The sequence below is a fragment of the Arvicola amphibius genome, chromosome 12 (genome assembly GCF_903992535.2).
Source record: "Arvicola amphibius chromosome 12, mArvAmp1.2, whole genome shotgun sequence".
In the NCBI taxonomy this organism is placed as follows: Eukaryota; Metazoa; Chordata; class Mammalia; order Rodentia; family Cricetidae; genus Arvicola; species Arvicola amphibius.
The window spans coordinates 88,984,859-89,001,283 of NC_052058.2; the positions used below are offsets into that span (position 1 = coordinate 88,984,859).

The 16,425-nt window shown below is 50.6% G+C and overlaps 1 protein-coding gene across 2 annotated transcripts in view; it reads left to right on the forward strand.

Moving 5' to 3' along the window:
* Positions 1-16,157, forward strand: part of Mapkapk2 (MAPK activated protein kinase 2) — a 46,330-nt gene extending 30,173 nt beyond the window's left edge. For both annotated transcript variants that reach the window (XM_038349782.2, XM_038349783.2), the window contains exons 2-10: positions 10,975-11,114; positions 11,289-11,353; positions 11,551-11,630; positions 12,060-12,186; positions 12,693-12,768; positions 13,156-13,280; positions 13,846-13,931; positions 14,047-14,127; positions 14,665-16,157. In XM_038349782.2, the coding sequence (XP_038205710.1) occupies positions 10,975-11,114; positions 11,289-11,353; positions 11,551-11,630; positions 12,060-12,186; positions 12,693-12,768; positions 13,156-13,280; positions 13,846-13,931; positions 14,047-14,127; positions 14,665-14,808 (924 nt within the window). In that variant the 3' untranslated portion in view covers positions 14,809-16,157. The remainder of the gene's footprint in view (positions 1-10,974; positions 11,115-11,288; positions 11,354-11,550; positions 11,631-12,059; positions 12,187-12,692; positions 12,769-13,155; positions 13,281-13,845; positions 13,932-14,046; positions 14,128-14,664) is intronic.
* Positions 16,158-16,425: the final 268 nt, after the last annotated feature.

Below are 16,425 nucleotides of genomic sequence, written 5' to 3' on the forward strand. Positions count from 1 at the left end.
GAAGATGGATTTTGGAGATCTCCTCAGACACACTATTGAATTGCTTCCATCAAGTGGGATGCTAAGGTTGAGGACCGCACAATTTAGATCTGCACTAGACGGTGGCGTCAGTACCATTACTAAGGGTTCAGTGTAAATCGGAGGGGGCAGTGGCTTTAGTTTGGTATTTAGCAGCCTGTCCTGGATCCATTAGACAGCATCCCAGTAGTCTCTCCGGAGACAGTGCCTATATCCCTCATGTTCGATCCCTCGTGTCTGGCATTCCTTTGGTGCTCTTTAGAGTTACTGGCTGTCGTTTGGTTTGTCAGGCGCCTGTGGGTGGTGAAGGTCTGTTGATGATCTGCCCCAGAACTTTGCCATCGGTGGTGCGTGCCAAGCAGTCTGGATGGTCTGTCCCTTTCCTTTAGACAAGCAGTGAACTCCACACCTCTTAGTTGTGGCACTATGTGAGCTCCTTTGTTTACATCTTGTTTCTTTTCCCTTCAGCTGTGGATGCCTGGAGCCCAGTCTGGTGTCAGAAGGACAGTGGGCACCGAAGAGGGGCATGTGTGGCGAGTTGTCCTAGCCAGCTGTGGTGCCCACTCTCACTGCATCCCAGGCCGCGATTCTTCTGCTTCTTATTCTTAGATCCCATGTCCTTAGGAGCCAGCATGGATGTGTGATTTTAGATATTTAGCTTCTAGTCTGAAGAACAGCCTTCTTGATAGAAAAGATGGGCATGGTAAAGATGGGCATTCCCCCATTGTTGCCTCCCAGATCCATGCATTTCCAGTTCTCTGCTCTCGTTTTGTGAGCCTGCACATCTTTCTGCCCTGCTAGCAGTTTTGTGCCTTGGGACTCATTCCTCAATACCTTGCTTTCCCAGTGTTGTGGTCCTGACCTCCTCCTCAGTGTTAGGTCTCCCACCTCCTCCTTCCTGGTCATTGTGTAGAATTCATTTGCAGGAGACTTGCCGAACCTTTTCAGGCAGATTCCCCTTGAGGCCATACTATTGCTGTTTTCTCTCAGCATCCACATATTGGTCTCCTTACCCCCTTCTCCCCTTTTTGAATCTGAACGAGGGTCCTTCCTCTCAGTGTGGTGGTCTTAGCTAAGGACTATCTGTATCAGCATCATGTCCTGGCCAGTCAGTTCAGAGCAATAATGCCTTTGCTTGTGTGTTCAGCTGAGTGAGGGAGGTGTCTCCAGTACAATGAGACAAGACATGACCAGGTGCCTTGTTTCTATCAGGACAGATGCTCATTTCTCTGTCACGTGTGTTCTTGTGTTAGGGGACTGGAGCACTGTCCCATTTCTGGGCCACTTTAATGATGTGGGAAAGAGTGGCTCATGTCTCCTTTTTCTCAACTCTTCTCCCATATGTTATGCAGATGGCTCCCACCTTCTTTTTTCTTGACCCACTCGTTAGAGGTGTGTGTTTGCATGCTCACAGATCTCTGAATGTTGGCTCTCAATTTATAGGAGCTACATTATCTTTACTCTTCCCTTCCCCTCCCCGATCCTTCCCATCAGACCTGTTTAGGGTTGAGCCTCATTCAGCTAAAGTGGAGTCCAGAAGATGACACAGCATTTTACCATTTAAATTAAAACTTGTCACTTGCAGTGGTAGGGCAGACTGAGCTCGTGACCTCCTTCTGCTGTACTGAAAGAGATCTCTGTGGTTCCATACAAGTCTCACTCACTAAATACTACAAAGAGTATGCCATTTTCTTCCTGTCACTTGAATTCTAGCCTAGGACCAACTTAAAGAGTTTGGTGTGTCTCCTTTTCACCTGGTTTTATCTTGATTTCTGGGAAAGATACCTCGTGATTTGTTGGAAGCCATGCCCTGTGGCTGATACAATCTGTCCATTTAATTAGTTAGTGCTCAGAGACTCCTGTGTCAGGCTTTGCACTGGGCCTCAGGAGTGGAATAGTGTGTGTTTGTGTGTGTGTGTGTGTGTGTATGAGAGAGAGAGAGAGAGAGAGAGAGAGAGAGAGAGAGAGAGAGAGAGAGAGAGAGAGAGAGAGAGAGAGAGAAGGAACTGCAAAGGCCTGGGAACACAGCAGGGATGGGTGTCTTAGGTTTTTTTTTTTTTTTTTTTTTTTTTTTTTTTTTTTAAATAGCTGTAACAAAACACCATGACCTAAAGCAAGTTGAGGAAAGGGTTTGTCTTATGCGTCCACACCACTTCATTGCTGAAGGGAGTGAGACAGGAACTCAAACAGGACAGGAACCTGGAGGTAGGAGCTGATATGGAGACCATGAAGGGGTGCTGCTTACTGGCTTGCTCCGCATTGCCTGCTCAGTCTTTCTTATAGAACCCCAGTACCACCAGCCCAGGGATCGCCCCACCCACAATGGGCTCTACCTACCAATCACTAATTAAGAAAACACCCTCTGGCTTGCCTGCTGCCCAGTCTTATGGAGGCGTTTTCTCAGTTTTGGTTCCCTCCTCTCAGATGACTCTAGCCCGTGTCATCTTGACATAAAATTACCAGCACAGTGGGGAACATCTGAGAGGGTGAGCTAGTTTAACAGCGTGTATTTGCTGCTCAAACTCCTTAAAAACTCATTTATGGAAAAACCAAACCACTAGCCATGTACCAAACAAACCAAAGCACACAGCTTGGAGGTTGAAGTGTGAATCTTACCATTTACTAACCATTTACTAACTGAAGCTGCTTCAGTTGCCATCCTTTACAGGGCAGTCAGCAATACACTGTATCCTTAGGGCTCTTTGGTTTAAATGTAGCAATATTATCTTGTATGAAGTGTAATTGGCACAAGATAGTTTTAGTATAAATGAAAATTCCTCTTTTTGCTTAAATCATAGTTCATCCACTGGAAGAGAAAGAAACATCCATGTCCACTAACGTTGACTTCCCCTAACGTCCATGTCCCCTAACATCCGTGTCCCTTTATGTCTATGTCTCCTAACATCCGTGTCCACTAATGTTCGTGTCCACTAACATCCGTGTCCACTTATGTCCATGTCCCCTAACGTCTGTGTCCCCTTACGTCCATGCCCCCTAACATCTGTGTCCCCTTACGTCCATGTCCCTTAACGTCTGTGTCCCCTAATGTCTGTCCCCTTACGTTCGTGTCCCCTAACATCCGTGCCCACTAATGTCCCCTAACGTCTGTGTCCCCTAACGTCTGTGTCCCCTTATGTTCGTGTCCCCTAATGTCTGTGTCCCCTAACACCTGTGTCCCCTAATGTCTGTGTCCCCTAACATCTGTGTCCCCTTACGTTCGTGTCCCCTAACATCCGTGCCCACTAATGTTCGTGTCCCCTAACGTCTGTGTCCCCTTACGTTCGTGTCCCCTAATGTCTGTGTCCCCTTACGTCCGTGTCCCCTAACGTCTGTGTTCCTTTACGTCCATGCCCCCTAATGTCTGTGTCCCCTTACGTCCATGTCCCCTAACATCTGTGTCCCCTAGTCTTTTACCCTCTTACATATATTAGTCACTTTTCTCTTGCTGTGATAAAACACCAGGATCAAAAGCATTTGTTCAAAAGCAACTTAAGAGTTAATTTTGGGGCTGGAGAGATGGCTCAGAGGTTAAGAGCTCTGGCCGCTCTTCCAGAGGTCCTGAGTTCAATTCTCACAACCACATGGTGGCTTACAAACATATGTAATGCGATCTGGTGCCCTCTTCTGGCCTGCAGTATACATGTAGGTAGAACTCCATGTACATAATACATAAATAATTTTTTAGATGTATTTATTTATTATGTATACAGTGTTCTGTCTGTTTGGCTGCAGGCCAGAAGAGGGCACCAGATCTCATTACATATGTTTGTGAGCTACCATGTGGTTGCTGGGAATTGAACTCAGGACCTCCTGAAGAGGAGTCAGTGCTCTTAACCTCTGAGCCATCTCTCCAGCCCCATAAATAATTTTTTAAAGTTATTTTTGGCTTATGATTCCAGAGGGCTAGAGTCCATAGTGGTGGGGAACTCATGATATGCTTTCAGGAGTAGGAACCTGGCTGTGGCACACAGGAAGCAGAGAGAAGGAAGTAGGCAAAGCCCACCTCCAGTGATGTACTTCCTTCAGCAAGACTGAATATCCCAAAGATTCCAAACTCTCCAAGTTCATTTTATGAAAGTGCCACCAACTGGGGACCAAGTGTTCAAATACTCCGAGCCCTCTGAGGGCCATTTCTCATCCAAACCACCGTACTCCTGGAGACTCGTGAGAAGTGCTGTCCCCGCTCTGCAAAGGTGCCTTTCCACACAGGTCAGGGGTTGTGAGCAGCAGTGTGGTTTGGACTTACTTTGCCTTCTGTCACATTTGGCTCCATTCTCCAGGAAGTTGTCCTTGCCTTCTTCCTCTCCTGTATGCATCCTCCTGCGTCACTGTGCTGTCCCTCAGCTCTGCACCTTTCCCTCTTGAAGGAAGGATGCTGGCTTGTCGAGTGCACATAGCTCTGCCCTAGTTCAAATGCAAGATCTAAGGCACACTGCGCCTCTGAACCATTTTTCAGAAGAAGTTGATGCAGACATTAAAGAACTAGGCAAGCATAGAAAGTAGAAGAGGGTGCGTGTATAGAATATGTGCTTCTCTATAGGATCTACTTAGTGGTCATCAGCACTGCTAACTCTTTTTGTTGAGATTTTGTTTTTATTTTATATGAATGAGTGTTTTGTCCCGATCTGTGTTTGCTCACCATGTATGTACGGTGCCTGTAGAGGCCAGAAGGTGTTGAGTCCCCATGACTGGACACAGAAGGCTGTGAGTGCCATGTGGGTGCTGGGAACTGAATCTGTGTCCCTAAGGCCAATTGGTGCTCTTAACCACTGCGTTACCTCTCCAGACCAGCGCCATTAACACATACATACATACACACACACACACACACACACACACACACACACACACACACACGGCGCGCATGCGCACCCCTCTTGTTTACAGCTTGTGGGTGTTTGTTTTCTCCTTCCACCATATGGGTCCTGGGGATTGACCTCAGGTCACCAGGCTTGTTGGCATGTGCTTTTACCCACTGAGCAGAATCACCAGCCTCTCTTTCCTCTGTCCTAAGAAACAAAACAACAAAAACACATGTTCTGTTTAGTATCCTTTCTTTTATCCTTTTAAAAAAGTAGTTCTTAAATTTAAAGAAAAATGTTGCCCTAATCCACCTAAATTAATCTCTTGGTGTGTTTGCATCTTGTCTTGAAGACTATGCTTTGAGAGTTACTTATGAAATGTGAATGCAGTTCCATTTAAATTAGGGTATTCCAAGCAGTGGTTGCGCATGCCTTTAATCCCTGTAGCTGGAACAGCGGGGCTGCGTCCAGCCACCTGGCTAGCTTTACACCTGAAATAATTACACAGAAACTGTATTCTTTTAAACACTGCCTGGCCCATTAGTTTCAGCCTCTTATTGGTTAATTCTCACATCTTGCTTTAACCCATATTTAGTAATCTGTGTAGCACCACGAGGTGGTCGCTTACCAGGAGAGATCTTAACCTGCGTCTGTCTTGGAGAGGAGAAGCATGGCGACTGCCTGAAGCGTCTGCCTCACTGCCAGCATTCTGTTCTGTTTACTCCGCCTGCCTAATTTTCTGTCCTATTAAAGGGCCAAGGCAGTTTCTTTATTTACCAGTGAAATTAACACATAGACACTCCTCCATCAAATCCCAGTACTTGGGAGGCAGAGGCAGGCCAATCTCTATGAGTTCAAGGCCAACCTGGGCTACAAAGTGAGTTCTAGGACATGTTTCAAAGCTACACAGAGAAAACCCTGTCTTAAAAAAAACAAAAGAAGTTAGGACATTAAACACAGCCAGGTCATCACCTGGCTCCTGTGTGCTTTCCCAGTCGTAACCCCCCCATCCTCCACATAGTGACAGCTGAGAAGCTGCTTCCTCCTCTCGCAGAGGGCACCATGTTCTGCGGTCCGCATCTGTGCTTACACATCTTGATCAGCTCCTTATTTGTGGACATTTGGGTGCTAGTAGGCTTCCTGTCATTTAGACCTGCAAGGAAAGGATTTTGGTCTTTGCTAGAGTTGAGTTAGCATTTATCCACCGTGCATTGCAACTGTTGGGAAGATTTGTCGTCTGCAGTGTGACCTTTGTGGAGCCTCAGTCCTCAGCAGCTCCATCGCTGGTGTTCTGGGGCGCAAGGAGCACAGCAGGGAGGTCCCTTCCGGGCCGCACTGCAAAGTTTATGGCTTTTGATATCAGGATTCCTCATGTCAGTTTAGCTGTGGGTAAGGGACTTTCCCTCATAAGAGTTATAAAATTCACTAACAGATAAAGAGTTGTTTTTTATGTCCTGACCAAAGGTATGGAAATAGACACCAGCACAGGGGGCCAGGTGCAGTATGTCCATGTACCTCATTTGTCTACTTTCTGAGAATTTGGGGATCTGTTGTTCATTTATGTTTAGATCAGCTTCTGGGGAAGCCTGACTGCCATCCTCGTTGAACTTGCAGAGGCTCTCTAGCAGTGGACCTCCTCCTTTATCTCTGTATCAGTAATTAGATGGACGTGTGTCCACTGTCCCCTCTCGTGCTTTGGAGCAGGGAGAGATGCACAGAGAGAAGTGTGGAGTGTCTTTCAGGCTTGTTGGCAGCTGCCAGCAGTTTTGGGAGCTGAGACTCTTCTCTTACCACTGTGGCTGCTCCTGTGCTCGACAGCGTCTTAGCTATTTCATCTGCAGAACAAGTGACTGTGTATACTCAGCGAGGGGCGGTGTGTGTGTGTGTGTGTGTGTGTGTGTGTGTGTGTGTGTATAGTTTGAAGTGTGTGTCTCCTTACAATATAATTAAGTCCCATGGCCTGGGGTCTCATGCTGTATTTCTTAATACTTTTCCCTTGTATCCTCATTTCCTGAGCCAGTGTGGGTACACGCTGGGCGCTCTAGGTTTTGCAGAGTGAGGTCATTCTGTGTGTATCCCTCATTGGCTTCAAGCTAGGGATGTGGACTACTGAAGGACTGGCTGAGATAGCAGGTGGCATAAGGACAGTGTGTTCTGGTTGCAAAGCTCCTTGACTTCTGCGTGCCTTCCTTCTTTTACAGTTGTCTAACTAGAACCAAGTTAGCTTCTCGCGTTGTGTGTGGAGGCTCTATTCCGCAGGCTTCGTGGTGGAAGGAGAGGCGTAGATAGTTTTGAGGAGAGTTGATAGTCACTTCTGGGAAGAGCGACTCGTGGTGCTAAGATAGAATGTGGTAAGCTGGAGTGGGCCAGAGAATGCTGAGCAGGCTCAGTCTCCTGCTCCTTCCTGAGGTGGCGTGGGGACAACTGAGGGACACTTGAGCCGGCATCCCCAGGTATGAGCTGCTTTTTCCTGCTGGGCACTGAGAGCTTAGGAGGTAACCTAGCCTGCAGATGTGGATATCTAGTTGCCTTGGTGAAGGTCTCTTACAGGGGCTTCACAGTTCCAGTCCTGCCTCAGCTGCATGAAAGGTCCTGCGGAGGAATTTTCCCATAATGGATGAATGAATCCTATTTGTAAAATAGGATGCCGCCTCCCAGAGTGGGCCTGAGATAGAAGCAATGACATGTTGGACATATGTAGCCATTTTACTTGGAGGACCCCCCCACCCCAGCTCTGCCTGCTGCCCCTTCAGTGCTCACTCAGGAGGTTGCTGAGACTCGCCTACAGTGGCGCCTTCCCAGGTGCTTTTTCCCCTTTTATGCTGCAAAGCATCCAGGGCAGCCAGTTGTTAGAAAAGAAGGTTCTGTGGTCCAGAGTTGATGGCCCTGGCCTTAGGGAGTAGCGAGGTGTTGCCTGACACAGGGCTTTCCTCTGACCAAGTGCCTCCCGGGAACGCAGAGGTCTTGTTTGGCAAACACTACACAGCAGCACACTTGGGGCCTGAAATGGACTTTCGCGCCAGTCTTGGCATCAGGTCAGAGCAGCACGTCCCTGCTCCAGCTGTCCCTGTGAGTGCTATGTGGAGGGAAGACCCAAGGCTGCCCTGTGCCCGGGTCCCTGCTGCCAGAGCTGTGAATAACCCCCAAGGGAAGTGGGTGTGATCGGGACCCAGCTGCCCCCTGGGGACGATTATCCTAATATATAGGTCAGAGCACTGGTGTAGTGCTCACTGTGTGCCAAGAACCATGCTGGTCACATGCTAGACTTGTTTACAGCGACCTGTAGGCCCGTCATTGGATGTCCAGGAGATGAGAAAACGGGGGCACACAGGTTAAGAGCCCCTGTTCCTGGGGTTCCCAGTGAGGTCTTCTGAGGTGTGGAGTTTATGTGGGCAGCTTGTTTGTCGCTACCGTGTCGTTGTCTGCTGTTGGCGAGGAGAACCACAAGCCCAGGTTCCCATTTGGTGTTTGGTTTGGTTTAGAATCTTTGCAGGAGATCCCATGATGGAAGATAAGGGAGTCAGAGGTGTACAGCCAGAGGCAAGGGCCCCTTTTCAACACCCTGGGCAGTTCCTACACCTCCTACACCTCCCTCACTGCCGCTGTCTTAGAACTTCCTTCCTGGGTTGTGGACTCCCTGACCTTATTTATTCTGACCCCCCACACTTGGCAGGCAGCCTTGGCTGTTGCACCTTAGTTTAGAACATGCATCTTTTGACCTTTCTTGCAGGAGGATTTCAGACACACCATGTAGGGCTGAGTCTAGGCACAGAAATGGTTCCAAGCTTAGCGTGGGTATCATGGATTTCAGAGTTCCTCCCTGGCTCGTCCTCTCTCAGGGCCTGTGTATTTTTAGTTGAAAAGTCCCCTCACTCCCTGGCCTGCTCAGTATTGCGTGTGAGTCCAGGCTTGTGCTCCTGGCTCCCAAACCGAGTATCCAGTCTGAGGATGGATTTCCCTCAGCACATCTGCTGCACTCTCTGCCGTCTTCACGATTTTGTCCACTTTGGCCTTGTGGCCTGCACAGGGGGCTGACACAAATGACACAGTGGGTCATCTGGCTCTGGAAAACACAGGAGCGTGGCCAGGAGCCTGCTCTGACACCTTGGTTACCTGGCTGTTTGTCTCTGATATCTCGTGCCCCCAGATGTGGAGGCCGAGCGTGAGTGTGAGTTTCCCCATGCGGTGCAGAATGGACGAGAGGCGAATGAAAGCATTTCCAGTGCCCGCCTCCTCCCTTTGCCACTGCTCTGAGCGCTCAGACTGTCCATAGTCTGTCTGGTTTTGACATTCAGTATTCAGTGCGGCCTATAGCAATTCAGTCAGTACTTGTTGAGTTGAATTACATGCACATGGGATTTCTTTCTGTTCTTCCTACAGCATGGGAAAGTCAATATCCCCACAACACACCCCATACAGAGCTTGTGCCATGCCCCCATTTGGCCACAAGGTGGCAGTATGACACAATGGGCAGCTTGCCTCCAGCACACTTGGGCGATAGCAGTCTGGTTGGTTCTTTGTGGGCTTCTGCTTGGGAAGTTGCTTCTTTGAAGCCGCTCTGAGAAATTTTAGCCTCTAGCCTTCTCTTAGACTCTGGGTGATAGGGTAGAAAGAGTTGGAATTTGGAGTCTGTCAGCCTGAGTCAGACTGTCGCTGTCTTCCTAGAAGCTTCTCCTTGGGCAGGCTATTTCACATTTCAGCACTGTGTGGACCACAGCGTAAAGGCACGGTAGTTTTCTTGTTGGAGATTCCTGTGCTTGCCTTTGGCTGCACCCCGCACGTCTGATACTCCTCACCAGGCTCTAGCCTCATGGAGTCCGGCTCTCCTCAGCCAGACGACATCACTGTCGTCTGTGCCCAGTCCTCACCTGTCACACGAGCGGATGCTCGCTGCCTGCTCGGCCTGCGCAGTGTGAGAGCTGCGGGGTGTGTAAGCTGTGTTGGGAAATCTGTGTGGTCTGTGTCTCAGGATTTTAGCATCTGTGCCCTACACCTCGCAAGCACTTTAGCAGCAATGGTGGTTACTGCTGCCGAGCACAAGTCGACCGTCACTCCATTTTACAGAGCAGAGGCGTGTGCCTTTGACTCCAGACAGTAGGGTTCTACTAGAAGGGTTTAATTAAGTAGTTGGGAAATTATTCTTGTTTTTTTTTTTTTATTTTGTTTTAAAGATGGGGCCTCACATAGCCCAGACTTGCCTTGGATAAGAGTCAAGACCAGCCTTGAAGCTCTGTCCTCTCGTCTAGTCTCCCTGCTGGCATGGCAGGTGTGTCTGGCAGGATAGGGATGCTTGGTGATGTCACCGGGATTCGGGAAGCTGCTGCATTTCACATTCTCCCTCGGCACACAACTCTGTGGTCTTAGGCCTGTCTTCTTACTGGTGTACCGTGGTGACCGCGTGCTCCTAGCCAACAGGCGCAGGAGAGACAATCTAGACCTTGTGCTTTTTTTCTACCTTCAGGATTCTGGGCCTTTCGGATTTTCAGCCTGTTCCTAAGCTAGTCAGTAGCAAAAGAAATGACACCAGTGAGCTGGCTTTTGACCGGAATCCGCCTTTAAGGCTAGTGAGGGTCCGGCTTCAAAGAAGAAGGGGTGTGACGGAGCTCACCGAGCCGCACCGCTTGCTCAAGGCTGCAGATGTGGCAAACACCAGGGTTCCGACCAGCACCTGGCTGACTCCAGAGGCCTTCTGTATGGGTCTGCTGCACTTTTGAGTGATCTTTGTTTCTGTTCCTGCTGATTCTGAAATCTTTCCCATTCTTGTCCACTTTCCTTGTGGTTCTTTTCAGTCTGTCTCCATGGTCACTGGCCTCCAGGACTTGATTGGTTCCTGCCGTAGGCTTCACCTTCTTAGCTGGTGGAGAAGGCCTTGGTGGCTGTTGGGAATGAGGGTTGTTTCAGCCTTGCTGTTGTTCAAGCTCTGGAGAGGTCAAGTTGAAGTTTTGTGTAGAGCGATTAAAGTTACTGCAGAGCAATCTTAGGGTCCCATAGGGAGAGAGATGGGGAAGATGCCATGGGAGTGGCCTTAGGCCTCGAGAGAGAGCATTTATAGTGTTGGTGGGAAAGCTGGCACATGGGCAAGCTTCCAACAAGCCTGGGCACGGGCACGAGCTCTCCCCGAGACCGTGCCACTCAGGAGGTGCTGGCCTTGCAGATGCTCCAGGACTGCCCGAAGGCGCGCAGAGAGGTGGAGCTGCACTGGAGGGCCTCCCAGTGCCCCCACATTGTGCACATCGTGGATGTCTATGAGAACCTGTATGCCGGCAGGAAGTGCCTGCTGATCGTCATGGAGTGGTGAGCAGCCTGCTGCATTCTTATCCCCGTGTTACCCTGGGGTGCCTCTGTCCCTGGGGACAGCCCACTTGAAGCTTGGAATACCAGCACCTGATTTCCTTTGTGGGCCATGGAGTGTAGTAGGGGTGGGGTGATTTGCTGGTTTCCAGATCTTTCACTGTGTGTTTTTTTCAGTCTCGATGGTGGAGAGCTCTTTAGTCGAATCCAGGACCGAGGAGACCAGGCATTCACAGAAAGAGGTAGAGAGGGTCTGCTGTGCGGGTAGCTGTGGGTGGACAGGACAGCATGCTGGGAGCATCTCTTTCCCTCAGCTGTGGGCCAGTTCTGAGCTTCTCAGTGTGGCTGATGATTTAGAGGGTGTGGGGGGGCTGAAGCTGCGCTGGCAGGCTGGTGTGTAGCGCTTCCGGGCCTCTACCTGCGTCTCTTTCTCCTGCAGAAGCATCAGAGATCATGAAGAGCATCGGCGAAGCCATCCAGTATTTGCACTCGATCAACATTGCTCATCGGGATGTTAAGGTACCACCTGCTTTGCCGCATGGGCTGTGAGAATGGCACAGCAGACTCCCCTTGCACCCTGGTTGTCTGGTTCCTTAGGGCAGGATGGGTCTGCAGGCCCATCTGTGGCCTGTGGAGTTCGGTGCAGGGGACGACAAACTTAGTACCAAAACCCTCTGTGGCTGCACTCAGCCCTGCGGGTCTTCTCACCAGCACCTCACTGTCCCGCACGTAACGTTCTGACGTGGAGTGTTCCCCACAGTTCCATGTGCTCCTCTTTGGCCTCCTGGCCCTCTGTCACAGGGAGCTGATGTCCCTGTGGTGTGCAGAGCAGAGGGACTGGATGGATGCATGGTTGGTTGAACAGGTGAAGGGAAGGCACATTCCTTCCTTTCGGGTTTCTCATAATATTTCCACAGGGTTGTTACTTAATCACCTCTCTTTCTACAGCCTGAGAACCTCTTATATACTTCCAAAAGGCCCAATGCCATTCTGAAACTCACTGATTTTGGCTTTGCCAAGGAAACCACCAGTCACAACTCTCTGACCACTCCGTGTTACACACCATACTATGTAGGTGAGTTTGGGGGAGGCCCAAGGACAGAGTCCTGACCAGGCTGTGTCCGAGCCCCTTGTTTTCCTGGTCTCCAGAAGACCATAGATCTAGGAGTGTTGGGTTGGGTCGGGTCTTATGTCCTTATCCGGCACTGGCCCTGACAGGACTCTGTCATGAAATGACTGTCAGAGTTAAGCTGTGACCGAGTGTTATGAAAATAGTCTGCAGGGTGAGAGCAGAATTTGGTGTCTGTGTCCTCTTCCTAAGAAGAGCCTTAGTTTCTGTCACGTCCTCTGTGGAGTTAAAGTCCCAGCTGATTCATCGAATAAGCCCACAATGTGTGTGGTTAGTTGCACGTGTTTGCAAAGCTTCAGCAGTTCGGGTATGTCCTCACCCTAAGATTCTAGCTGTAGAGCTCCTTCTGGGGAAGGGCTTCCATTCACCTTTCCTGCTCAGCTGCTCTTCCGAACAGGGAGGTCTCAGTGTTGAAAGAGCCCGGACAACCCACAGTGATCTTTGCTTTACAGCTCCGGAAGTTCTGGGCCCAGAGAAGTATGACAAGTCCTGTGACATGTGGTCCTTGGGTGTCATCATGTATATTCTGTGAGTGGCTGGGTGCTAGGCTGGGGTGTGGCTGGGTGCTAGGCCGCAGTGCGCTTTAGGGAGCTGGGGAAGCCTGTACCTCTGCAGGACAAGAGGAAGAGGCAGACATTAGCATTTCCCTTTGGATGGGGGATTCCCCGAGATTCCCCTGTATCCCTGCTTCACTTGGTGCTTAGTGGGGGTTCTGGTTGCTAAGTGGTGGTAGGAACTAGCTAGCTGGCTAGACTGTTTAGTTGACTTCCTTGGCACGTTTGGTTCCTGGGTCCTGCTGTGTCTGTATCGACAGTTTCCTAGTTCTCTGTGATTATTTCAGGAAGAGACTGTTAGTCACCCTATTCTTGGTGCAGGATTCCTAAATAACAGCCACTCTGCCGTTCTCTCCCTTAGGCTGTGTGGGTATCCTCCCTTCTATTCCAATCATGGCCTTGCCATCTCTCCGGGTATGAAGACTCGTATCCGAATGGGCCAGTACGAATTTCCTAACCCCGAATGGTCAGAAGTGTCAGAAGAAGGTAGGAACCAGCCTTTTGGAACAAGGGAAAGAGTGTGTGTATGAGCACATAGGTATAGGTGTTTATCTCATGTGGGCTTGCACCTGTTCCTATGCCTTCTACATGTGTCTTTCCTGTGGGAAGTGCCTGAGGTGGGGTCAGAGCCATGGGGCTGTGTAGGGCTTGTCCAAAGGTTTAGCATGATGGTCCTTGGAGCCACTGATACTTGGGTAGCTGCCTCCTTGCAGTCTCCTTCTCTGCCTGATTAATGTAGGAAAGTGCAGGGCAGAGTAAAGCTCTGAGCTGTCTCCTCCCCAGCGCTGTCTCTGTCCCTTGAATTGTCCCATATCCTGAGCTGCCTCACCCCTGAGCTGTCTGTCTGTCCCCTGAACTATTTGCCTCCTGAACTGTCCATCCCTGTTCCCTGAGCCATTCCGTCCTCGGAGCTGTCCAGTCCCCTAAATTGTCCATCCATGTCTCGTGAACGGTCTCATCCCCTGAGCTGTCCATCCCCTGAGGTGTCTTGTCCCCTGAGCTGTCCATTTATGTCCCCTGAGCTGTTGTGTACTCTGCCTTGCCCCCATAGTGAAGATGCTTATCCGGAATCTGCTGAAAACAGAGCCCACCCAGAGAATGACCATCACAGAATTCATGAACCACCCCTGGATCATGGTAAGCTTTATGGGCTGGGGAGACCTGTGTGCAAGGGACGGTTGTTGCCCAGGTGGTGCCTTACTCAGGACTTTACTTCTCTAATTGTCACTTGATCCCATTTCTCTTTCCTCAGCAATCTACGAAGGTCCCTCAGACTCCACTGCACACCAGCCGTGTCCTAAAGGAGGACAAGGAACGGTGGGAGGATGTCAAGGTGAGGGGTACCGCTGGATAAGAGGACGTTTAGAGGAAGCCCCAGCATGAGTTTTGGCCCTGGCCAAGGACAGTTTGGGTCTGTGTTCTTCATCCCATAGCAACAGAAAGGTGACTGGGAGCCATTGCCTTCACTGGCTTGTGGCAGAGGTGCTGTGCTCCTGCCCAGACTCTGCCATCTGCTTCTCATGAGCTCTCCTTTCCCTAGGGCTCTAACGGGACCTGAAAAGGCACTGGGTACTATCTCCTCAGTTTTCAGATGAAGGCGCTAAAGCCCCAGACAGGGAGTGCCCTGTTACAGGTCCTACAGGATCAGTCCCAGAACTGATGGCTGGCCCAGGGCTCTTTCCCCTTCTAGGGCTTGTCAGAGGGTTCCTGGGAGAATAGCTACACGGTGGCCAGTTCCTGCTGTCCCAGTGCTGGCGGACGCTGCTGTCAGCGGTGGGGTCCACAGCTGACCGGTGCCCACCACCCTGTTTCTGCCTGTGCGTCTCTCACTGCTTACATCTCTGCCCTCTTTCCCTGACGCTGCTCCCAGGAGGAGATGACCAGTGCCTTGGCTACGATGCGTGTTGACTATGAGCAGATCAAGATAAAGAAGATAGAAGACGCATCCAACCCTCTGCTTCTGAAGAGGCGGAAGAAAGCTCGCGCCGTGGAGGCTGCGGCCCTTGCCCACTGAGCCGCTACGTTTACCACCCCACGGGAGGACAAGCAATAACTCTATATGAATATATTTTTTAAACAAAGAGACACAAGTTGCCCACTTCTGCCTCCTGTCCTCCTGAGCTACGTGGAGCCCAGATATGCCTCCAGCTGAATTCTGCCCTTGGCTCTGGCCTTCCTGAGGGGGGCTGGAGGATGTATGAGGAGGGGTGAGGTGCTCTTGAGCCCGTGCTCCTTTTGCATTTTATCTGTAATTGACGTAGAATTTTTATGGAACTTCTTTTATTGCCCTTTCCCCACTCCTCGTCCTTTCCCCAAGTCCATTCCCATCTGCAAAGGCTAGGGTTTACCCAGGGTTCTGGAAGTTGTTACAGGGAATGTTCCTGGGTTGTCCCATCTGTCCTCCCAGACCTCCTACCGGAACCTGGGGTCCTGCTCCAGGGAGAGGGAGGAGTGGCAGTAGGTGTCACTCGCCTCCTGCTGAAGCCCTCAGACATCACCAATGTGCACAAGAGGAGCACGCGTGTGCATGTGTGTATGCCCAGGTCCGTGCCAGTGACTGGGCATTGGAGGGTCTAGGGAAGACAGGGCTGCAGGGCTCCTGCTTGAGCTGAGCCTGCCTAAATGCCTAGGTAGCTTGTCTAGATCCAGAGCCAGGTAGTCATGGCCTCTGTGTTAGCTGAGTAGCGGGGACAGTGGGTGGTGAATGGGCACTAGCAGCCATCAGGAAGACTGGGCCCCTTCTGGGTGCCTTGTCCAAAAGTAGTGCTGGTTCTAGGTCCCCGAGGCACTGGCCACCGAGCAGCCTCTGCCTGCCCTTCTTGCCATTATTAACCCACTCTTGTTGAGTTCTCTGAAAGTTTTAGCCATTTCTCAATGGGCTGTCTCTCCGCTCCCACGGGTGAGCCTGGGAAGGTTATTCTGTAAGGCGTTTGTATTTCATGCATCTCCCCCCAGCTCTGGGGTACCTGCCAACCTCCCTTCTTTGGCAAGGGCAGGACCACGTGTGGTCTTCCTGGTGGGCGGGGCAGTCTTCGCACCAAAGATGTCTTGACTCTGTCCCTGCTCACTAGCCATCTTACCCTCTAACAACTCAGCCTGGGTGGGGGTCCCCAGGATTGAGGAGGAGTAGGTGGGAAAGAGTCTTTGTGCCATGGTCCCCCATGCCCCTCTCACTGGAGGAGGGGTGACTCCCTCAGGGGTTGGTAGAGGAGGGGCTCCTGGGCATCTCTGGGCCTGGGGGCAGGGCCCAGATGTCTGCAGCTCCTGCCTTGTCTTTGATGGTGTGTTCAGCACTCAGACTGTTGTAAACTGTTGTTTTGTATGAGCAAAATTGTCTTTACTAAACAAATTTAATAGTTGAAAGTTTTCATTCTCTTCCTTTTTGGGTCTCAGGCCCTTGACTGCTTCCTTCTCCTCTTCTAGCCTGTTGGGAGAGGGCCTTTTGTGGTGGGTGGAAGAGCTCTGAAGGAGAGAAGCGGGCCTCTTGGATGGATCAGCATGGGAATAGCCCCTCTTAATTGAGGGCCTGCGACAATAAGAGCTGATCTCTTGGAGCCAGGGCAGGTGGGTTGGGGGAGTCACTGAATGGGTCCCAAGGAGGAAGGGTTCTACTCTTAAAACCAGGGAGGCA